The sequence below is a fragment of the Notechis scutatus genome, chromosome 3 (genome assembly GCF_049901735.1).
Source record: "Notechis scutatus isolate UNSWTSFEM ecotype Mainland chromosome 3, rNotScu1.2, whole genome shotgun sequence".
Taxonomy (NCBI): Eukaryota; Metazoa; Chordata; class Lepidosauria; order Squamata; family Elapidae; genus Notechis; species Notechis scutatus.
In genome coordinates this window covers 129617153-129642589 of record NC_142011.1, presented here as the reverse complement: position 1 = coordinate 129642589, position 25437 = coordinate 129617153, and the positions used below count along the sequence as shown (strand labels likewise).

The window sequence follows — 25437 nt, the reverse complement described above, 5'->3', positions numbered from 1 at the left end:
CAGAGGTTATCTTGTGTTATCTTTCCTTTTACATTTTCTTACCTACTTTCTCAAAGAGTTCCTCCCATGGTGATTGCTTCAACAATCCTTAATGTGTGCTTTCTTGACCTTTATCTCTTTATCACTGAACTTATTTTTTTTATTATTAAAACACAAATGAAGCTTTAGAGAATGTTTTAGGATACAGGGTACAATGATCAGTTTTCATACTATGAGCTGGATTTTATGTGATTGGTTGAAAAGTCTGTAATGTGTTAAAATTCTGCCTCAATTTAATCTGCTATCCTATTTATCTAATGTTTGCTATCTCTTACAGGAACAGATGTGTTTTTTTATAAATAGGAACTTGATAGGCCAATAACATTTATGCTACCTGCTGACATGTAAACAAATTGTTTATCCATTTCTAACATAAAGAGAAATAAAATCTTCTATAGATTTTTTCCTACCTCATTTGTATAAAAGAACCACCTCTTTAACCCTATCAAAATTCTCACATCAAAAAAATGTAATAATTAATCCCCATGGCAACAGTTTAGTAGTTTAGTACTTTAATAGTTATTTAAAAACAACAACCATTATCATTATAGGAATTTTTATAGGAGTTTTTATTTATGTTCCAAGATAGCAAGGGGAGGGAGTATATGTATATGTTTGTGTACAAGTGTGTTTAAACTTTCATCAGTGGTTTCCAGATTACAAGCTTTCCAGCTTCCTGCACTTTGTCAAAACCCAGGAGAGTTTGTCATGATAGAAAACTTCTCATACGGAAAACTTTGCTTCTTTCAGATCACAGAACTCAAACATGGAGAGGGGAGACTACAGGCCAGTGAATACTTCTTAATTGGGGGCAGTGGGGCAGAAATACTCACTTTAGAAAAAAATTGTATGGGTTTTAAAGAAAATTTACTAAACTGAGTTTCCAAAATGAATTCCTAAAGAAATTTGGAATTTAGACTAAATAAACAAATAAGAAATCTATATCATGAGAACCGAATAATTTTCTGAATCTAGAAGACAAGTTTTGCCATAACACTAAAACACTGAGGCTGTTTTTTCACATTATTAGTGAAATAACACAGATGTGCACTAAGCTTGGTGTTAATTTTGTTTAATGGTGTTTTTTGTGGATTGATGTTGGTAAATCTGATTGTCAGTTACTAGTTCAATATTTCAAGCAAATCCAGGAAATTAGTTAATCTGGAAATCAGGTTAAGTATGTTGTATAGATATAAAACCATTGAAATGACTTCAGAGCATATTATAAATTGAACTAGATTCTATGAACCAGAAAGGGGAATTCAATATAGACCTGGTAGTTCTTTCTAACACTCAAGTCTTGTCTTAGCATTTGAAATTTGCCAAAATTCTTGGGTTGTGTTTGCTTGTGTGTGTAGATATGGAGATATTGAACAGCACACACTCTCCTAGAGAGACATTTCCTGAAGGTGGGCTCCAGCGCGAGTCCAAAAACTTGGAAGACAAAACTTCTGGTCCTGGTGACGGACTCTGATTAGATCCTGCAACATTATCCCGGGACATGTATGTTCATCTTCATTCGTGAGAGTATTGAGATAGCTTCCCTATATATAAATTTTGCATTCTTTGTAATGTGAATGTCTGATATGATAAGGATTGCTACTTTTCTTTTCCTTATAGGGACTTTTTATCAGATGTTTAGTAGGAGCAGCCTTTGGAATTAAATATGTATGCTTTTAACTTCTTCCACATTTACTTCCTTGGGGAGTATATTCCATTGTCTTGAAGCCTACAGGAGGTGGACGTTTATATGGTACTTAACAGCCAAGCTTCTGGAAGTGGAGGATTTTCAGAAGGGTGTCTGAAGCCTTGTAAATCTGCCCAGTTAATGTGAGAAGCTGTCCCACATATAAATAAGTCCTCAAACTCTAAAGAATAGCTTTAGTGCCTTAAATTGTGCAAGTATATAGTGCAACTGATGACCCATGCAGATTGTTCAGCCCAGAAATTATATACCTAGCATCTGTCAGAAACCTGCAATCTCACAACACTTTTCAAAAGTAGAGCCACATAGTGCACTGCAGTAGTTAAGACAAGTTGTAATCAAGTCATGAATTTTTGTTTCTAAGTCTCACTGGCTTAGTTAATGCAGTAACCACAGTTGTACATCAATCCAGTCACAGGTGGAATATAAAGAATACTCCCAAACTGTGGGGAATACAATTACAGTATATCCTGAACAAGCTTCACCTCAAGTCTCAGAGTTTAACTTTTTTTCTTTCCAACAGAACTTCCATCTTGTCTTAGATTTAATTTCAGCTTCTTCCTCACCCAGCCAAATGTCAAGGTTAGGCAATGTACAAAGGAGATGATTATCTCTTTCGAATTTTTAAAAAATGGAACAATAAAAAGGAGTGTTATTAGCATATTGAAAACATTCCATTGTAAAGCTTCCGACACAAGAGACAGGAGAGAATCCTATAGAACATACAGTTCCCAAGCACATTTTCCTATACCAGGAAAGACTAGAACCATTTATAAAATGATTTTATACTACTTTTTGAAGCACAGTGTGCCACTCTAAAGCCAAATTCACATTGCACATCCAGACATAAGTTACACAAAGCTTTTCTCAAATACTTATGGGTAAATTTGTCCATTATATCTTTTCTTGTCTTTTCTTCTTTTCTTTTCTCCCCTTCTGCTTCTTTCAAATAGAGCAAGCATACTCAGTGTTTTTTTAACTCATCATCTTCTCATATGACATCCCAAGTTTGCTGCTTGCCAATTATTGCCTCAATAGTCTGCCTTTATTTGTTCCAGACTGCTTGATAGATTTTTCTTTCAGCTAATCAAATTCTTATCAACTATCTCCAAATACACAATTTGAAGAAGTCAAGCTTTGTTTTCTCAGTTGTTTCAGTTTCTTCTCTCATTGTCATATGCTGGCACTGGTTTAAAACTGTAGTCTTTCTTCTCATTGAAATGTATTTATCCTCCATGATAAATTTGTCAGTGCCTTTCTCCCCAGCATCAATCTTCTCTCTACACAAACATTAGTAAAACAACTCAGAAAATAAAATGTTTACCTTCAAAGTATCACGCAACGATGTATTTAGAGCAGGGGTGGGATTCTACCAGTTCGCACCTATTCTCTAGAACCGGTTGTTAACATTCTAAGCAGTTGTTAGAAGAAATTACTGGCCTAATCCTGTAAGGAAGGCAGGAAGGAAACATTCTGGTGTTGCTTACGGAAACTGCCTCTCTATTAACCCTTATTACATTCTTGGCAAAACTAGACTTCCTGTTTCAGGAACTTCTCTGGAGTTTTTCCTTCCTTTGCTGATACTTTGCTTGTGTGGAGTGACCATTCAAAGTTACAGTGGCACTGAAAAAAGTGACTTATGACCATTTTTCACATTTATGACTGTTGCAGCATCCCCACAGTCATGAGAGGCCAGGCAAGGAGATGTGTGCCTCGATGTGAGGGATATTGAATTGACCATGCCCAGCCAATAACATGACCACCAAGCCACATCCATCCAGCCACATGACCACCAAGCCATGCCCACCAACTAAGCCATGCCCACAGAACTGGTTGTTAAAAAATTTGAATCCCACCCCTGATTTAGAGATGTCTATCAGTTTTTTTTTTCTTTTTCCTGTATGTTCTTTCTCATCCATATGTCATTAAATCTAGTGTATTATTTTACTTTAAATATTTTTCAGTATTTTAGATTATTTATAATTAATTGTAAAATCTTATTTTCAAACTTATCTGAACCATTAGTCTGAAACTTTCTTAAGCTAATGTTTTAATTTTTTTACTGTTTCTTCCAAAACAACAACAATAACAAAGCCTTAAACTTTTTTAAAAAAAATTCACTAAGGAGTGAAACTCAACCAGTGGTGCAAAACCTGTTGATCTAAAGGTTGTTAATAGCTGAAAAGCCATTGACAAGCTATTTCCAATAGTGATTAGAAAAGAAAGTACACGTGAATCCACTTCTCTTGAGAATGAAATGCATTGTATGAAAAAATACCACATCTGTTCTAGAAAGTGTTTGTGTTTCATTGTTATGAACTACATGAAAGGGTAATGTACCTTTGGCTAATACATGCTACTTTTAGAAGCTAGGTGAGCAGAGTAATAAATTAATGTCAGTGTCAAGCTCCATTAGTCATTAAGGTAATTATCTGATTCATCAAATAACACTTGATTTTGACTCTACTTTCTTTACAAAAAATAGCAAAGTACACCAGTATCTAGGTTAACGAAACAAATTTTCTATGCCAATTTATGGTCACTGAATTCATATGCCATGTTTGCTAAATAGGGAAAATATTGCATCGAACAATATTGTAGGAACTATGCAGATAACTAAAAATCAATTTATAAATCTTTCCAGAAGTTTCCAGTACTTATATAGATAGAAAAAAGAAAAAAGAAAAATTCATTATTCATTGTCTACAAAATAACAGTGCTTTGCTTACTTCGTATCAAACTTTGTTTTATTTGACATACTAGAGACAGTGTCAACTATTATTTTTCTCCGTGGGGAAGAAAACAATCAACAGTGATGTGCAAGGCACAATATTTTCTGTCATTGTCAACTATATTCTCCACACTAGCATAGATTATTCTTCTGTGGCAGGGAAGTTTGGTAACTACTGTCATTTGACAAAACTTTTCAATTTATCCATGCCATGACAACCATAAAGAATTCATAAGTTGTATAAATTGTCCCTTTTCCCCTTAAAATATACAGAACAGCATATAAACAAGAACAACAAAGAAACATTGGCTTTAAAATCAATGGAAATTCATTTTTAGAATTCTTTTAAGGACAGAGCAACATAAGCATCTGCAAGGAGCAGGGAAAGTAACTATATGTATATATGCCCAGAAACAAAGATGAAAAAGCTATTTTGCCCCATGACTTTGTAATATGTTTCCTTATTTTGGCATGGAAAAGTTGTCAAAACTTATGAACAACTGTGACAGTGTCAGAGTGCACGCAGTGTGGCTAGGTGAGACAACCCAGAAGCAAATACAGCACACAGAGGTTTGTATTTTAAATAATTGTTTATCTCTACAAGAACTATGCATACACCTACTAGGCAAAGATCAATCAATCAGCAATCAGCTACATGGAGAGAGAGAAATAGGTCCCAACAGGACGTCTCTTATAATACAACCTCTTAAAGTGGTAGCAGTCAAATAACCCTTCTGACTCATTACTACCATTGCATCATCATTACAGTATTACACATTACAGCATCTGGTCAGCTATTAAATCATCATTACCCTGACAGACAGAGATCCTTGGCAGTTTTAATTATACAAAATACTAATTGATATGATTTCTGTCCAGAACTGCTCTTGTGGAATCTCTGAGTTGAACACAAGATTTTACTTTAATACAAGATATGTCGCTCATACAGAGCAAATAGTTTCGGGATAATATTATTTAGTTTTTCTAACAAAGATTACATCTCTTTATTGACTTTAATGCAGCACCATGGTAAATAAAATGGCAAGCAACAATCATTTTTAAGTCAGTTCAATGTGTTTAATAAACATTTATGTAGAATTTTATCACTCCAAACCTCTATTGGCTTATATCACTGGCCAGTTAACAGTGTGTGACAATTAAATGAGAAATGTAAATTGTGTATTTGTTATTATTGTGTTTTTATTTGCTATTGCAAACCAAAACAAAGCAAAAGACCAAATAGAGAATCTACCATTTTCATTTCAAATTACACATGTCTTGATAGAATATATTGTTCAATGAACGGTACTCAAAGCACATGAAAAATCAATTCCCGGAATAGTGTCATGCATTTTTCAATCCCTTTATGCTGTTTTCCCAGTGTATTGACTTTCTGAAATAAGTTAACAGCACATACTTTGTCAGTGGCACAAACATTCAAGATTATAGCAGAAGTGTGTAATGATATTCTAAGAAAAGCTTAAGTACTTACTTGTTTATTTTTTACTCCCCATGGACATGCTTCTGGTTTTCTTCATCTCTGTCTTCTAATATTTCCCAAGCTCTCAACTGTGTATAATTGTATAGCATTGTTATTATTTCATTACTTGACTCCTATGTAAGCAAAACCAATGTCAAAATCCTCACAGTACCAAAGCTGTTGTTTTTTTTATTTTTTCTCCAAATTATCTAAAACATTTGACTCATCTTACTTTAGCTAGCCCATTGATTAACTGTCATTAAGTTGGTATTGAATCTTGCTGACCGCATAGATAGTCCATGATCTCCTGGCTCTTTAGGTTTTCCAACAAAGCACCTATCACTGCTGTCATCGTCTACTTTGCTACTAGTGGTCTTGTTTTTCCTTCTTCCATTTTTACCAGCATTATAGGCTCCTTTGACAGAGAGAGCCAACCTAAAACTAAGGAGACATTTCATTGATAATGGGAACAATTAATCAGAGGAATGGATTGCCTCCAGAAGTTGTGGGTGCTCTATCACTGGAGGTTTTTAAGAGTAGATTGGACAGCCATTTATCAGGAATGTTATAAGGTCTTCTGTTTGAGCGGGGGATTGGGTTAGAAGACCTCCCAGGTACCTTCCAATTCTGTTATACTGTTTTAGTATAATGTCTTAGTTTGTCTCCAGAATATGATAATCTGAACCAGATCATGTATGCTTTCAGTGAGAAATCTGAATGAATTTGTTTTATAATACATTTGTTTGTCTTCTTGACTATCTATGGTATTCTCAGGACTCTTCTCAAAAGCCAAAATTCAAAACTGTCAATACTTTAAAAAAAAAACTGCTTTTTCTTTTCTTTTCTTTTTAAATAAATTTTATTGATTTTACAATTAAAACAAACCAACAACACATACATAAATGAAAGAGAGAAAAAGAAGAAAGGGAGAAGAAAATGGAAAGAAAAATAAAGAAAACAATTAAAAACATTCTCATCTTCAACAGTTTGTAAGACCTCTTTTTTATCCTTATTTTATGCCATACACACACACTTAATCCTTACATATATCTGTGTATCACTACTATGGGTTTATCCTATCCTCTTTTGCCTTTTAGTGTGAAGTCTATCTTTGGTCTATCCATTTGTACCAGCAGTTCCAGCTGTTGTAGTATATTGAAGTGTCTTTATTTTTTAATGCCAAAGTTAATTTGTCCATTTCTACACAACTTGAAATTTTTAGAATGGTCATTTCCTCTGATGGAACATGAGGCTGCTTCCAACATTGTGCAAGAGCCAATCTGGCCACTGTCAAAATGTGTATTATTATATATTTCACTTTTTTTTAATATTTGTTTACCGTATTTGCTGGCGTATAAGACGACTTTTTTGCCCTGAAAAACATGCCTCCAATTGGGGGGGTCGTCTTATACGCCGGGTCGTCTTATACGCCGGCAAATAGTAATTGGGAAGCACTGCGGCTGCCGCAGCTGAGGCACTTTGCGCACCATGGAACGATCCCGTGAAGCTGAAAGGAGCAGCCAGCCTCTCCAGCTCCCAAGGAACGAGGCTCGCACGCCTGGGCTCCGCTGAGGATCCGGCTGGGGCTGTCAGAGTTGTTACCGCTGGCGCGGCTCCGCGGCTCCAGTCCCGCGTTGCCTCGGGAAGGGAAAGGCAAAACCAGGAGCCGCTGCTGCCATTGCAAAGTGCCGCCGCGGCTCTTCCTTTTGCCTTTCCTTCCCGAGGCAACGCGGGACTGGAGCCGCAGCGGAGCCGCGCCAGCGGTAACAACTTCTGACAGCCCCAGCCGGATACCTCAGCGGAGCCCGGGCGGTGCGAGCCTCGTTTCCTTGGGAGCTGGGAGAAGGCTGGCTGCTCCTTTCGGCTTCACGGGATTCGTTTCCACGGTGCGCAAAAGTGCCTCAAAAAAAAAAAACAGTGCAAAAGTGGAAGGCGTGCGGAAGAGGGGGCGAGTATATAACAAACTATATTTTGAGTGGAAATGTTGGGGGGTCGTCTTATACGCCGGGTCGTCTTATACGCCGGCATATACGGTATCAAAGATCCCTAACAGAAAGAACTCTGGTTTGAATTCGATCTGTTCTCTTGTCATTTCTTCAAGCCAATTTCTAATTTTCTGCCAATATTTTTGAGCTTCTGTACAGGACCACCACATATGGAAAAAAGTTCCTTTTTTTTTTTTTTTTTTGCATTTCCAGCAATTCAGACTCATATTGGGGTGCATCTTCGCTAATCTCAAAGGAGGAAGGTGCCATCTATAAAACATTTTATAGGCGTTTTCTTTGTATGCTACCAATTTTGTAATTTTATTATTTCTACCCCAGACCTTTTACCATTCTGTTATGGTGATGCTACGTCCTATATTCCTACTCCAGGCTATCGTGTTCCCTTTTACAATTTCTTCTTCTAATTCTACTTCTAATAAATAATTATAAAATTTTGTTATATTTTTTTTTGCCTGATCCTAATAAAATTTTATCTAATTGCTGGAGTTTATTGTTAATTCCAAATTCTATTCTTGTACTGTTTATATCTACTTTGAATTTGAAGATATGCCCACTGATCAATTTTTAGTCCCCGCTCTTGAAGTTCTTGCCGTGATTTCAAATTTCCTTGTGTATCCAATAGGTCCTTATATTTAATCATTTTAGTGATATCCAGATTATTTGGGTGAATCATCGCCTCCATTGTTGAAATCCAAATTGCTATTTTTAAATAGTGTTTTTTCCCTATTTTCTTCCAATTAGTTAATAATGAGTCTCTGATTAGGTGTCTGTGAAAATATTTCTGGCTAGTTTTCCCTACATCCCATAAAAAAGCATGCCACCCCCTCTGCAAGTCATGGCCTTCTAAGAGTAATATTATCTTATTGGTTAAATTCACCCATTCCTTCAACCATACTAAAGAGGCTGCACTATAATACAACTCCCAATTTGGAAGTGCCAGCCCTCCCCTGCTCTTCATATCCTGCATTGCCTTTAAATTTATTCTAGGTTTTTTCCCTTGCCAGATAAATTTTACAGTTATTTTATTAAGTTCTTCAAAAAAAATAATTGTGTACTTGATTGGGATCGTCTGAAATATATATAGGAATTTTGGAAGAATATTCATTTTAATAGCAGCAATCCTGCCTAATAATAAAAGTTGCAGCTTGCCCCATGTTTCTAAATCCTTCTTTACCTGCTGCATCAATTTATCATAATTACCGTATTTGCCGGGCGTATAAGACGACTGGGCGTATAAGACGACCCCCAACATTTCCACTCAAAATATAGAGTTTGTTATATACTCGCCGTATAAGACTACCCCCTCTTCCACACCTTCCACTTTTGCACTTTTTTTTTTTTTTGACGCACTTTTCTGCTTTGGACAATTTTGGAAATGAGCTAATCCAATTTTGAACCAAGAATATGCAAATAGCTATGGAGTTTAGAAATGAGTTTTAAAAATATTTTTCATTGCTTACCATTAAGCGTAAAATATGTTGACACACACACCCCAATACCCGCAAACAATGTTCTGGTCATTAATCACCATTGCTACATTAACCTGGTAAATTTATACCCTGCCTCCCCAGTGTTGCTTTGACGGCAGGATTTCACACAGCGGGGCGCCGCTCGCTCTCTTCTCCGCCTCCCACCGTTCGCACATGTTGGAAGCACCGTAAACCTGATAACCCACCCGGGGCTCCCATCCTTAACCTACAGCCGCCCGCATGCAAAACCTGCGTGCAAAAAAAAAAGAAAAAAAGAAAAGTATGCCGCACGTGAGGATCTTCGAATCCTCTCCTCCCCATACCACTAAGGAAGGAAGAGGGGAAAGGTTGCAAGGAAGGAAGAGGGGGAAAGGTTGTGGTGTGTGTGTGTTGACACACACACACACACACACACACACACACGCGCCCCCAGCCTCCCTCCCGGCTGCAACTCAAGCTCGAAGTGGGAGTCGGAGTCCTTCCCGGCGTATAAGACGACCCCCCACTTGGAGGCATGTTTTTCAGGGCAAAAAGTCGTCTTATACGCCGGCAAATACGGTATTTTCCTTAAGTGTCTTACAATGTGCTGTCAACCATATTCCTAAGTATTTAACTTTCTTTATCACATGTATTCCCATAACTTCTTCTAGTTCTATTTTCTGTTTTTCTGTTAAATTTTTAGTCATTAATTTTGTTTTCTTCCTATTAATTTTAAGTCCTGCTACTGCTCCAAATTGTTCTAATTCATTCATCAATTTTTGTCCTCTTTCTATTGGTTCCTCAATGAAAAAAATCATATCATCCGCAAACGCTTGCAACTTATATTCTTCTTTCTTAACCTTTAATCCTTTTATGTCTGGGTTCTGTCTAATTCGCATTAGTAATGCTTCTAATGATAATATGAAGAGCAGGGGTGAGAGTGGGCAGCCCTGTCTGACTCCTTTTTCTATTTTTATTGGGCGGGTATATTCCCCGTTTATTATAATATTAGCCTGTTGTGTATCATAAATGGTTGTTATAATATTTTCAAATTTGGTGCCTAAATTCATATTATATTTTTTTTTTTGGATTAAAAATTGCCAATTTAAATTATTGAAGGCCTTATCTGCATCTAAAAACATAAGTGCAATTTGTTTTTCGGGGTGGGCTTTGTAAAATTCTAAGACATCTAGTACTATTCTTAAGTTGTTCCTGATTTGTCTGGTCGGGACAAATCCATTTTGATCTTCATATATATGCTCATTTAACATTCTTTTTAGTCTACTTGCTATAATAGAAGTGAATATTTTGTAATCAGTATTTAACAGTGAAATCAGCCTACAATTATGTATATATCGGGGATCCGAATCCTCCTTCGGGATCAGTGAAATCAATGCCCCCCTCCATGAGTCCGGCATCCTGGCTGCCAATAAGATGTCATTAAAAACTTCCGCCATAAGAGGTCCTATTTGTTCTGCTATTGCCTTGTACAGCTCCCTTGGAATCCCATCTGGTCCCGGGGATTTATTGTTTTTCTGGTTCTCTATTGCTGATTTCAATTCAAACCAAGTAATATCTTTGTTTAATAATTCTTCCATTTCTTCCCCAATTGCTTTATCCTTCACTTCATCTAAATAGTTTCTTGTTCTATCTTTGTTAATTTCTTCCTTTTTATATAACTCTGTTGTATATCCCCATTTCCATCTATTAGCTGGTAAATCAATCTCTTTTCTTTCCTTTTTTTAGTCTATATGATAGCCATCTCCCTGGCTTATTAGCATGCTCAAAATCTAGTTGGATTCAAATTTATAATCATTCTCTCTTGTTCAATTAAATTCAATTTATGTTTAGTTATTATTATCTGATTTTGCAATTTTGAATCCTTTGGGGTACCCTGTAATTGAGTTTCTAATTCCTTAATTTTTTGTTGTAATTTGTTTTGCTGGGCGTATTTTTCCTTATTCCTCTTGGCGTTATAAAAGATTATTATACTTCTTATTACTGCCTTCATTGTATCCCAAATGTTTTGTTTCATAGTTGCTCCATTATCATTTTCCTTTAAGAAATAATTTAATTCCTCTTTGAGTTTGTTGGTGTATTCTTTTTCTCTTGTTAACTGAGTATTTAACGTTCCATCTTTTCTTGGGTTTTTCCCTACCCTTCCATATTATCTGAATTGGATTGTGATCTGCCCATTCATTAGGTAAAATTTCAATCCCTTTTATCTCATTTGCTATTTCCCCATTCATCCATGCCATATCAATTCATGTCCATATTTGATGAGGATTTGAATAGAATGAAAATTGTTTTTTCTTGGGATGTAATCTTCTTCATATATCAATCAAATTTAACTCCTTCATCATTTCCATACATATCTTGGGAAGCTCTCTTTCCCCCCTTTGTTCTTCCCCCCATTACTGTGGTCTTTTTGATAATCATCAATAGAATTAAAGTCTGCTATGATGCAAATATTTCTTTTTTCCAATCCTACTATTTTTCCATAAAGATGCTTAAAAAACTCTTATTGATCTCCGTTCGGGGCGTAGATTACCACTAAGAGAATTGGGATGGCATTAATCCAGATCTGCAAAACCAGAGTTCTTCCCTCAGAATCCGACCATATTAAATCTGCTTTCAAATCCTCTTTAACATATACTGCAATCCCTTTCTTTTTCCCCATGTCTGCTGGTGCGGTAAATAGCTTCCCTAATTTCGGACATTCTAGGTATTTTTCATCTGTTTTCTTTATATGAGTTTCTTGTAGGCATATTATATCAGCATTTTGTTTGATTAGTTTAGCTATTATCCTTTTCCTTTTTATCGTCGAGTTTAAACCATTTATATTAATTGATAGTTTCTTTTCTTCTTCCATTTAATTAATTCTGTTTCACTCTTTGTCTTGTAATGGCTCCGGTCTCTCCTTGTGCCTGAAGATGTGTCCTACTTTCTTCTCTCTCCTGATGTAGATGAGTATTTCCTTGATTTCCTAAAGTTCCATCTCTGTTCTTATGATAGCCTTGATCTTCCTGGGAGTTTGTTTCCAGTTCATCCTTACTGCTCTGGTCTTCCAGACCTACCAATCACTCATAAAATTCCTGGGCCTTTTCCATGGAGTCTATTTTAATTTTCCTTTCGTTCCAAAAAACTAACATTCCCTCTGGGATTAGCCATTTAAATACGATTCTTTTCTGATTTAGGTAAGCTGCTAAGAACTTGTCTCGTCTTTGTTCTCTTACTCTTCTTGGTGTTTGTTTGAGAATCAAGATTTCTTTGCCTTTATACATGATTGTTTCAACTCTTGACATCCTATATACGATATCCCGGACACTCCTTCTCGCAAATCGTATATGGACTTCTCTTGGGCATTTGTGGCATCTCGCATAATTAGTGCTAATCCTGTAAACTTCATCAAACTCCCTTAAGATGTCATCTTTATCCTTTTCCAATAGTCCAGCCAGTATTCCCGCGATTAGTTGTTCCAGGTCTTCTTCTTTGGATTCCACTAGATTTTGGAATCTCAAGTATGTAGCAGCCTTGTCCATCTCTAGGTAGACCAGTGAGTCCTCCATTTCTTTACTCACATACTTTAATTCTTCATCTACCCTTTCTAATTTCCTTTCGGTTCGTTCAGTCCTTTTCTCTACCTCTTTTATTGTTGCTTCATTTTTCTCCAAGGCCTGCTGTAATAATCCAACTTTGTCCTCTACTTTGGAGATATCCACTTTCATTCCTGCTTTTAATTTCCCCATCTCCTCTTTTAGTTCATTGATATCTGCTCTTGTCTCGTTATGGTATTTCATCATTGTTTCTTGCAGCTTCGTCATCGATTCCTGTAAAGTCAGCAAAATTGATTGGATGTTGGCATTTGAGATGTTAGCTTGTTTCTCCACTGGTAATGTCTCTTCTGCTTTTTCAAATTCAACTTTTTTCTTCATGGAGTATAACAGGGAAAAAAATGTCTGCACAATTCTCATGTTTGTATATTCCAACATCTGAATATCTTTTCCCAAGGCCTTTATTGTTACTCAGTCAAGCGCTAGTCTATGTTATATTTCTTGATCGCTGGTTCTTTTACTATTGAGTTGATCCTAAAAGATAATGCTATCTGTCACTTCTGTATCTTCATTGTCAGTTGTAAGGTTGGGTTGCTATATATGTTGACATTAGTTTGGTCTTATTTACATTTAATTTTAGTTCCATTATTTTTTGCTCTGTATTACTTCACTTTCATTACTAGAGTTTTCACTCATTTGCATTTTCAGCTATCAGAGTAGTGCCATCAACATAGCACAGGTTATTTATGTTTTCTCATCCACTTTTAAGAACTACACTTATCTTATTCTAATACAGCTTCCTTCAATATATTTCCAGATGCAGGTTGAATAAATAAAAAGAGTATACAGTCTTTCTTGCATACTGATATTTTTCATTGATAATACTCATTAATCAGTGGAAAACTTATATATTTTAAATTTAAGGGTTATATTTATACACATGTGTGTATCTTTATATGACAACATTCCCTTTTCTCAAATTATACCAGTGAAATTATACCAAATTATGTGTTGGGTTTGTGGATACAACTGAGAATCTGAAATAAGATTTGAAAAAATGAATTCTGCATGTCAAAAAGAATAGGATATATTGGGACTAAGCATGTACAGGTGGAACCCCACCAGTGGTGGTTTTCAATTTTTTTTTACTACCGGTTCTGTGGGCATGGCTTGGTGGGCATGGCGTGGCTTGGTGGGCATGGTTTGGTGGGCATGGCAGGGGAAGAATACTGTAAAATCTCCATTCCCTCCCTACTCCTGAGGAAAGGTTACTGTAAAATCTCCATTCCCTCCCCACCCGACTAACCTGTTTTCCAGCTCTGTTCTCCTGTGCAGACCCAGCCAATCAGCTGGGACTCAATGGGAGGTGGAGAATAGAGGGGGCCAGTCAGAGGTGGTATTTGCCGGTTCTCCAAACTACTCAAAATTTCCACTACCAGTTCTCCAGAACTGGTCAGAACCTGCTGAATACTACCTCTGGAACCCATCTAACGATGATCAACAGCAAATATTTTGAAGGATATGGAATGGGACTGAATTGTGACACTAAATTAGGTATTTTATTTTATTTTATATGGCTCCAAGATATTGGGAAGATATCAGGTTAAGGAGAGCTGTTCTAAATTTAAAACTCTGGAAGTATTTTATTTTCTTTGAAAATTCTTTTTTTTTTATATTTATTTCTAAATAGGCTGGATAAAGCACTAACATAATAAAATAGAAACAATCAAAAATGAAGGAAAGAAATAAAATACTATTGTTCTAGTATATAAAGTTCTTTAAGAGGCAAACAGGATTCTTATATTTCTTTGTTTTATTGTCATTGATTCCTTGAGGTGGGGTAGAAGAAAAGTTACAGACATTAGGTGTTCAAGTAGAGATAGTTGTTCCTATCCACCGGATTTCATTAGTCTAAGTTATTTTTGGAAAAAATAATGAGACCTAAATTTGAAGCCTGAGGTGAGATACATGCTTTGCTGTATGTTAAAGGGGCAATGGATTTTCGATACATGTAAACAAAAATAGTATTTGAACTAGAATAAAATATTGGACATAATAAAAGTTCAAAAACAAACCTTTGAGAAAACCATAGCAGAGTGTTTTTTTATGTTTTTTTTTAAAATGTTTTGTTTTGTTGATTTTTATTTTTATTTTCCTAAATCCAGGTATTTGATTCATTTCACAAATCCAAATCTCATGCTTTTAAATTTTGGTTTTTGATTTTTCAGATGGTTTTCCAATTAGATAAAAGCATAAAAAAATACCTATAAGATTAGTAAATTATTTTCTACAAATGGTCAAATCTTTTAATGAAATATTTAAATCAGGAAAATGTTTCCAAAATTGCATTGATTTTCGTCTGTAAATCTTTTTTTTAATCTTCAAAGTGATGTGAGAATGGCATGAGTTTAAAGATTAAATAATTGAAATTAACATTATTCATCCATCACTGTAAGATTCAAGTGAATATGGCATAAATATATTTTAAAAGTATGCTTCTATTTTTTTCATGTTTCATTTCCCATATTTCTCGTATTCTGTACATTTTTACATTTTATTTTTTTTAAAAAAATTATTATTTGAATATTTATGTTTTATTCACCCCCATTTAACAGCTTATGTACAAAGATTTTTTTTAAAAAAAATGGAACAACTTGTACTATATGAAATCAATTAAAAATACAGTATATACCCATATTTTTTGCACTATCAGACACTCCAAAATTTAAGATGCACCTAGCTTTTGGGAAAGAAAACAAGGAAAAAATTCTGCCTCTGCCTCCTAGCATTCATCGGTATTCATCCGGCTAGCGTCTTTGCAGCAAACAGCAAGCCTGGTCAGCTTTAGCACTTTATTGCAGCCTGATTTAGCCCGAGTAGCTGATTGGCAGTTGGATTGGCCTCCCAGAATACTATCGATTACCTGTTCCAGGCTGCATGAATTTCCATTGCCCGTTGCTGCCATTGCCGCTGCCTATCACTGCCTCCATGCATTCTGTTTTCAGCCTCAGTGCATTCCATTTTTGGCCCATTCCAGGCAACGGGGACTGCTGCCACTGATCACTGCCACCACCAAATGGTGGCGAATGGTGGCAGAGAGTGCAGCGGTGGCAAGTGGCAGCAATAGGCAGCGGCAAGCAGTGGTGATAGCGGCTGGAACAGGCCAAGAACACGCAGAGGCTGAAAACGGAGTGTGCAGAGGCCAAAAATGGCTGAAGAGTGGGGACCAGCAAGTGGGTGGGGCTTTGGCAACATTCGCTCTATAAGACACACAGACATTTCCACCCACTTTTTTGAAGGGGAAAGGAGCATCTTATAGTGCGAAAAATATGGTAGTATAACAAGTATTGTTTAGTGATTAGAGTGTTTGAGTTCTGAGTTCAAATTTCCTCATTCAAGAAGCTCCTGCAGTAATCTAAATTCTGAGGATTATGTTGACACTCAGAATTGAGGTGACATTTGCACACTTAAGCCATTCAGTGGAAATGTAAAATGTAATGCATATTTAGCTGCCAATCTTTAAATCCAGAAAAATCAAGTAATGTAGAAACCACTATTTTGGAGCTGAGCAAAGAGTGCTTTATGTTGTGCATCAGTATGTGTGTGTGTGAGAGAGAAAGTGTGTGTGTGTGTGTGTGTGTGTGTGTGTGTGTGTGTGTGTGTGAAATTATTCCCCCTCCTACCTTCTGTTACTGCTGTCTGCATATTATTCCTTTTGTCTTGATAACATATTCTTTGTCAAAATCTTTGTCTTATCTTTGTTTATTTTCAAACCAGCCACCTTGCCATATACCTCTATCTTTTCCAATAATTTTGGTGCTGTTTCTAAAGGGTCTTCTAAGATAAAAACCAAGTCACCCGCAAAGGCTTGCAATTTAAATTCTTCCTTTTTAATTTTCATTCCTTTTATACTCTTTTCGTCTCTAATATTTCTATTTAGCACTTCCAAAGTTAACACAAACAGCAAAGGTGATAGTGGACACCCTTGTCTTGTTCCTTTTCTTATATTGATAGAGTCTGTCAATTCTCCCTCTATCATTACCTTTGACGTTTGCTTGTAGTATATGGCTTCTATTGCTTGAATAAATTTTCTGGCAAACCCCATCTGTTCCAACAATAACAACATGAATCGCCAATTCACATTATCAAATGCCTTTTGTGCATCTAGAAATATCAAAGCTATTTGTTTTTCAGGGTGTGCCTCATAATATTCCAAGGTATCCAAAATTACTCTCATATTATCTTTGATTTGTCTCTTTGGCAGGAATCCATTTTGGTCAGAATGAATAAAGTTATTTAGATATTTGTTAAGTCTTTCTGCCAATATTGAAGCAAAAATTTTATAATCTGCATTTAATAGGGAGATAGGTCTATAGTTCTTAATCTGCAATGGATCAGCCTCTTCTTTTGGAATGAGTGTGATATAGGCTTCTGACCATGATTTGGGTATCTTCTTCTTTAACATAACTTCATTCATAACTTCTAGCAATGGAAGGTTCAACACTTCTTGTAATGTTTTATAAAATTCTGCCGGAAGTCCATCTGGGCCTGGTGTCTTTCCATTATTTTGCTTCTTAAGTGCTTCAGTTAACTCCATCATTGTTATATTGCTTTCTAACATTTTTTCAGTCTCTTTAGGCATCTTGAGTAAATTAGCATTCTGTAAATACTGCTTAACTCTTTCCTCATCAATATTCTCTTGCTTATATAATTTCCCATAAAAATCTCAGATAATTTCCTTCTTTTCTTTGTTGTCATGACAAACTTGGCCTTGATCATCTATTAACTGCAGTATTTTCCTTGATTCTTTCTTTTTTCTCAATTTATATGCTAACCATCTACCTGGTTTGTTTGCATCCTCAAAATAATTCTGTTTAGCACCTCTAATTTTCTGTGCTAATTCTTTCTCTATTTGACCCATTTTGTGTTTAATTATATCAATTTTTAACTTAATGTCCTTTTTCTGTGGTGTTTTCTGTAACTCTTTTTCAAGTGTTTTAGGCTCATCTTCTAGAACCTTAGTGGCTTGCCTTTTCCTAATATTCCTTTTCCTTGTATAGTCTATTATTGCTGTCTGCATATTATTCATCACCTGATATGCAGGGTTATTTTTCTTTTTAGTACCATTTGGCTTTTGAATATTGCAATAGTTTTTCATACTGACTAAGTGATGCAGACCAGTTAGGGTTATATATTATTATGGTTTGATAAAACATGAACATGGGAAGTGCAATGTGCTACAAAACCAGGATGTTGTCATGAAGCACTATTGGAACAAGGGCAGTGATTTAAACCTCAATATCTCTTCCATAGAACATGTGCTTGTCAGGTAGTCTTCCAATATTTCAGTATGGCATTTCCAAGCATTGCTACATTAGTCTTTTGAAATGAAAATCCCAGGTCTTGTTACTTGAATATGTGAAAATGCATACACATATGTGACTGCTTGCATATATGTATGCATGCATACATGCACCCACTCATACACACACAGTTTCTATTCCAGGACTTAAATTTTGGAGGAAGATGCAAAAAGCAATACCATTCTATTTAATACAAATTAATGCATGCATATGCTAAACACAACTTTAAAATAAGGCCAGTGGATCATTTTTATCTATAAATAAATAATAAGATTCAGAAGGGCACATGGCTTTTTAAAATAGTTCAGGATCATCCAAACCATTGCCACTTTACTTGACCTTCAAGGTTTTGTCACCTCAGTCTTGATAATAGCATCATTGAATCTGTCTTGGTTATTTTCATAGACCTAGTTCCATATAGATCTTGCTCTAAGAAATTTCAAGGGGGGATAAATACGATGGAAGGGGGGAATTCAATTGAAGCCGAGAGATAACTTAAACTCTATATTTCATTATATTCCATGTATAATACACTTTTAATGAAAGTTTCATTTTAACACAACACCATCATATTTTTAAAACATTTTTGTACATTTTCTAACTTAATATAACTTTAAAAACATTGCTCAAAACTGAGATGTATTCTTTGAATTTATTAAATTATATCCAGTAAACATTATAAAAAAGTAGTTTCTATCCAATGTTATCTTTTCATTAAATCCCACCCCATAACCAAATACATTTTTATATAACAGGAGGGGAGGTAGACTTTCCCCCCCTAATTGTAATAAAATTGACACATCATAAAGTACTTTATTAGTTCCTATAAATGTTTGTTCTCTACTACATAGTGTGAAACCACTGTAGAATTCTTCTATAAGTAGTAACAATAAATACCATAAAGATGAAAATAAGTAAAGCCTGACTCAGTACTATGTATAGGGTTTCCAATCATTTATCATTGATCAAATGGTTCAGGCAGTATCAGTTTGAAAGTAAGAGTCAACTGTATTTAACCTTCCCTTCAAGGCAATTTGATCAAAGTTGTTTTTGCAGGAACCACATTCCATGCAGAAAATTCAAAGCAGTTATATTATCTTCATTTCATATCAGCAAAACGTGATTCTTAGCTAGCACGTTTTATTTTTAATGCATTGTTTTAAATTACTGTAAAATATCCATCAAAGCATTGGTTGAAAAAGCAGTGTATATCTTTAAAAAAAAACAAATATGAAATATTTATGTTGAAGCCTGCTTCTAACTATGCAGCATAACAAGGCTTATCTTTGGCTTAAGCGCTTCCAAATGGTTAATATCTAGTACTACCAGTCAAAAGCCATTCTTTACCTTCTTCATCTTTTCTTGATTAGATTTTCTATTATTTTTTTCAAAATGAAGAGGCGACTAGGAAGTTGCATGTTATATGCAAAAGGGTATTATTGGAGCATTGCTACAGCTCTTAATAGTTAGGGATCACTCTGGATAGGGCCCTAACATATAAGCAGTACTGTACCAATATTAAACTGAAGGTCAGTGAAGAAATTGCTTTCTCAGGAAATTAATGAGCTCTACCTAGGGTGCCAAACCAAGGGTCCTTAAGACAACAGCTTTAGCTCTTTGCTATTTGGCAGGCAGCTATGCCTGCTGTCTGCTATAAATCAGCACATGCTGAGAAAGTAGATGTTGCTCTGAATGAAGCTAGCAGAATTATTACTGGATGCCTTAAATCTACACCTCTAATTAAGATCTACCAGCTAGTTGGCATTGCCCTGCTTGCTCTTTGCAAAGAAGCAGGAGCATACAGAGAGAGGCTCAAGTCAACAATATCTAGACAACACCCTCTTTATGGCCTACAACCAGCTCATCAGAGATTTAAATCTGGGAAAAGCTTATTTAGATTGATGGAAAATGTTGAATAATTTGACAGCAGAGTGATGCACGGAAAGCTACAAAGAACCAACACTGGATAGAACTAATGGAGGCACTGGGTCTGGAGAAAGCTGGGAAGTATGCAAAATCATTGAATAGACCACATATGGGTACAAGAAGATCCAGAGACACTCTGAACAAATGGGGCTATCTGGTGGCTTCTGACCTTTGCTATTGTGTGACATGCAGACAAAAACACATAAGTATACTGCCCTTTGTGTCCTGATCAGTGTACACTTGAAGCCCTCATGGCAGTGTGACAGAACACAATGTTGCTAGTTTCTGGGCAAGATTTGTTTAACTTGAACATATTTTAAACTTGTATTTTATATAGAGAGTAGGGTAGGAATAGGTATAGGAATAGGAATAGGAGAGGAGGGAAGGGAAGGGAAGGGAAGGGAAGGGAAGGGAAGGGAAGAGAAGAGAAGAGAAGAGAAGAGAAGAGAAGAGAAGAGAAGAGAAGAGAAGAGAAGAGAAGAGAAGAGAAGAGAAGAGAAGAGAAGAGAATATATACTTTATTTAGTCAAGTGTGATTACACACACAAAGAATTTGTCTCTGGTGCAGAAGCTCATGTTGTATAGTATGCCTTATTTGAATTGTGATGCTTCTAATACAAATAAACAAATAAACGTATTTGTAAAAAAACTGTAAAAAATATAGGAGAGTTGCAAGTGAAAGATAATTATGTTTTCACTTGCACATACTAAAATTCTGGGAATGAAATAGTGATTGCACCAAAAAAAAAAAAAAAAAAAAAAACCTGACTTGAAAAAACCCGGAGCTAGAAGCATTTTCTGTTACCTAGCATGTAGCACTTTATCTTCATTGCCACTTACATACAAGGGAAAACAGATGAATAGAAATCCTATGTGATGGATTTGACAGTCTCAATCCATATTTCTACAATTTTTGACAGACACCGAAACCTGGAAATATATTGGGCCATAATCCATGGCTGCTGAAAAGCATTCAAGCTGCTATATCAAAAACTGAAAAAAGTGCTGGGACTGCATTTACAGTTTAAATGATAAGAAAGGTTGATCAACTGCAAATCTACAGCAGAACATCAGCGTAAAACTCAGAAGCTTCCTGAGAGAACATTGAAGCCACTGGCATTATCAACCAATCATTTTTACCTGTAAAACTTACAACCAAAAGCTGTGCATCAGAGCAGGAAAGACACGAAATGTACATAAATTAAAAGTCACCATTTTATCATCACCAGAATACTAAAATTATGAAAGGAAGTCCAGATTTAAAAACCTTCTTTGGCATAAAATTAAGAGCAGTTTAGAGTGTTAAGAATGTTTATAAATCAATGCAGGAAGCATAGTTATGCTTATGCATATTAGAAATGTGCTCCTGACACCTCATGAATTTCCTGTTCAAGGAAATGTATAAGACTAAAATCAAATAATGGAAATGTTATTAAGTTGAAAATCCTCTACGTGCACATACAATGTCATTAATACAAAACTGAGATCCAGGTACTTCTTCCTCTTCATGAAATACAAACAAAAGAAATATATTCTTATTGGTGTTTCCAAAATTACCGCAATTTGCCTTGTAAAGTCATGTTAATAACTATTATAAATGATAAAAATTTAAATACTAACAGTTATGATGTTTTACAAACTGTAAGCCTAGAAACTTGTGATCCAAATACCCATCTCTTTAAAAGCAATGTAAAGATATACTGTATATTTTTGTGATTTAATAATTTAGTTAAAATTGCTATTCTTCCATCCAGGAATTGTTCTATTAATTATTTTGCCCTTTTCTTTTTCTGCTGTTAAGCTTCATTCTGACTTGGACAAGGGAGTGGGAAGTGTTAAGTATACATTATCAGGAGATGGAGCCGGTACAGTATTTACCATTGATGAAACTACAGGGGACATTCATGCCATAAAGAGCCTTGATCGTGAAGAGAAGCCTTTCTATACCCTACGTGCTCAAGCAGTAGATATTGACACAAGGAAGCCATTGGAGCCTGAATCAGAGTTCATCATCAAAGTGCAGGACATTAATGATAATGAACCAAAATTCCTTGATGGGCCTTACATTGCCAGTGTCCCTGAAATGTCACCAGTAGGTAAGTAATGTTTTAAATAATTCTTATCCTCAAACATGAACTTTGAAAGTTCATTCCATCTCTCTTTGTTTTTTTTCTTTTCTTTCCCTTTCTTCTTCTTTTTCTTTTTAATACATGATACAGATTAAAAAGTTGGTGCTTGGACAATTATAGGTGCTGATGACACATGATGTATCTGCCAAATCACCTGCTTCTAGGATAGGAAAGACTACTACTGATTTTACCTTGCATTGATACTCTGTTTTTCTGCCCTGTCATTTCCGCATAAATGACTACTAAGTTCATACTAGTGGTGATAGCTAGCTTTTTGTGTATGGTTGCATGCAAAAATGAAGGTACCCACTTAAATTGTATATTTGAACATGAATGAACTTGACTTAACAAATGTGTGTGATTACACAGAGGTCCAAAATAAGAAAATAGGAAATGTGGTTGGTGCAGAAGTTGGACCACACACATTTCAGCCAGTACTTTGTAATTTCTCCCTTTCTGTAGCCAGCTAAATCTTTCTACTCTGATTTTTGTTTAATTTTTTTTCTTCAGTTTTCCTTGCACAATCCTAGCTTCAAACTGTTTTATGACTTCCTGGATTCACTGCATGTTTGAGATCTCCCTTCAGATCTTTAATAACGTTGTATTCTGAGGATTGTGAACCCTGTTTCAAAAACCTTTCTTTTTTTGCCCTATAAATACTTCATGTTGATTTATAATTAGGTTCTCGGATTGTTGTCTTGCTGAAATATTCAACTTTTGAACTTCAACTTTTTTACTGACTGGAACATTGCTGTCATACTGACATTTAGTTGAATCTATTTCTGTTTGCATTTGCACAATATTTCTCGAACTGATGTTAGCCACATAATCTTTAAAAAATCACAGCCACCCTAGTGCAATGTGTTTCCGCCTAAAATGTTTCATCCCTTTTCCTCCAAAGTTATGTGGTTGTAGCAGCATACTTCAATTTTCTTTTATCAGTCCAAAAGAACTTTGTTCCGAAATGTTTCAGGCTTATCACTGTTTTCTTTCCACATACTTCAATTGATGACTTTTCTGGTAAAGCCGGATGAACATTTAATTTCTGAAAATTCCCATGCAGATCAACTTCTCTGCTGTCAACTAAGTTGTTCAGCAAATCATTGACAGTGAACTGGCCAGTCTGTTTTGCAGCTTTGACTAGTTTTCAGGCTGTTATAGCAGTTTTTTCATGGTTATCTGGTAGCTTCAAAAGTCCCATATGATTTCTATTTCTTAGCAATGTTCTTCATAAGTGAAATTGCTAGCTAAAAATGTATAGAAATTTTTTTGGGGGGGCATTTGCATCTTTGTAAGAATGAATTATATTTATTTTCAAATATTCAGATGGTTGCTAAAAGTCTGTTATTTTGAAATTACCCAAAACAACAATTGTAATTTGAGAGATTACAAAGATCAGAATTTTTCCCCTGTGAAATTGTCTTCATTGAACTATTTATACACAATTAGTCGATTTTCTTATTAATAATTTTTTTTTAAAAAAGTAACACTGGAGCAATAGAGCATTTAAATTTGTTTCCTAAACATATTTAGTGTTCTCTTCTGAACAGTACTGTGCAAATTAGTACATATGGATTCAAATTTAGAGGAAAAAATGTTGTTTCACTTTGCACCATACTGAGGTTATAACAAATTCTGTTTGTAGGGAAATATTGAACATACAATTTTTCCAGCATTTTGCCTAAATTTTGTAAACAGCTGTATATATAATACTATTGTAGAAATGTGAGCTTGCACATTTAGCACAAATGAACAATTGGTACTGAACCCAGAAACTATAAAATAAAAAAATAGGGAGGCATTGTCATATGAACCAAATACCATTTTGGTCACTCCATTGTAATGGTGTCCTAACTTTGGATAAATTTTAATTTCATGGTAGCATGTTAAATGTACACCAACTTTATTTTGATTAATATTTTACCACCAAAAATGTCAAAGAATAATGGCCTGGACTGAATAAAGGGTTAGATTTTTTTAAAAATGTTCAAAAGTGCCAATATTCACAGTCCACATGCTACTATTACTATCCTAGTTTGTAGTAAACAGCTTTACATTTATATGGCCCATCTAGCATGAGGCTTTACCACAAGCCTCCTTTCAGTCATAGACACAAATATCTCAGCATGGAATCTAATTTTCTCCCATGAGCTGTTCAGAGCATCCAGTAGTGGGAGGTGCTTCAGTCTCTGCATGTCTAGGCTGGGCTTAATTTGTGGAATGCTCTTCCTTCTCCACGGTACTCCTCCCCAGCGTTCCCCAGTTTTGGCTCAGCCTCGTGAGAGATAGGCAGTGCTTGTGATTCTTCCTTGGCCAAAACAGGAAAAATTCTTTCCTTGCTAGCAGGTTTGAAAGTTAATCAGCTTGTCTTTAGAATCTTTTAGCCTTCTAATCACATTGCGATCTCTCGACGTTGGCTCGCATTACAGAGATCGCTCGCATTACAGGGAAGCGCCAATTCGTGCCCCAAAGAGGTGGGAGGCTTCGGCACTGCTCTGCACCCCCTCCCCACAACTGATCTTTCTACCCCTGCCATTCCGACAGATTGCTGCAGAGTTTCTTTACCCGAACAGTGGCGTGAGCTCTTTGCTCCCAATAGAGTCATATCACTTTCCTTCCCCTCTGAATGCCACTTTGAGTGGAGGATTCAAATGCTTAGTGCCTTCCACTATTCCCTGCCATTTAGCCTTACAGGAAAAGCCATCGGAGGCTATTCCTTCACACGGCGGGAGTTTGCTGCTGGGGAGCACGCCAAAAGATTAACGGCTGGAGGCCATCTTTTCTTACAAGACCTCGTGGTCGCGCGCCTGTATTCCATTTCGTGCTGTGTGAAGTAACTCTGTTTGGAGCAGAGGTTCCCTTCAGGAACACTGGGGACCATTATACCCTCGTCTTGGTTTTTTTCTACATTCGAGGCTATTCTTACAGTTAAATTGTTGGCTTAACCCTCACAGCCCAATCAACCCAGTGGCACAACAGCGAGCACCTAGGCCTGTGTCCGCCTGTGCAGGGAAGCTGTTGAAAGCCTCTACCCTTATCAATCTGGGCCTTTAGGC

General features: G+C 35.9%; 1 protein-coding gene across 3 annotated transcripts in view; it reads left to right on the top strand.

The window, feature by feature from the left end:
• Positions 1 to 25437, top strand: part of LOC113415857 (cadherin-12) — an 817727-nt gene that overhangs the window by 677292 nt on the left and 114998 nt on the right. For all 3 annotated transcript variants that reach the window (XM_087961174.1, XM_026673444.2, XM_087961175.1), the window contains one exon: positions 22054 to 22348. In XM_087961174.1, coding sequence (XP_087817300.1) covers positions 22054 to 22348 — 295 coding nt within the window. The remainder of the gene's footprint in view (positions 1 to 22053; positions 22349 to 25437) is intronic.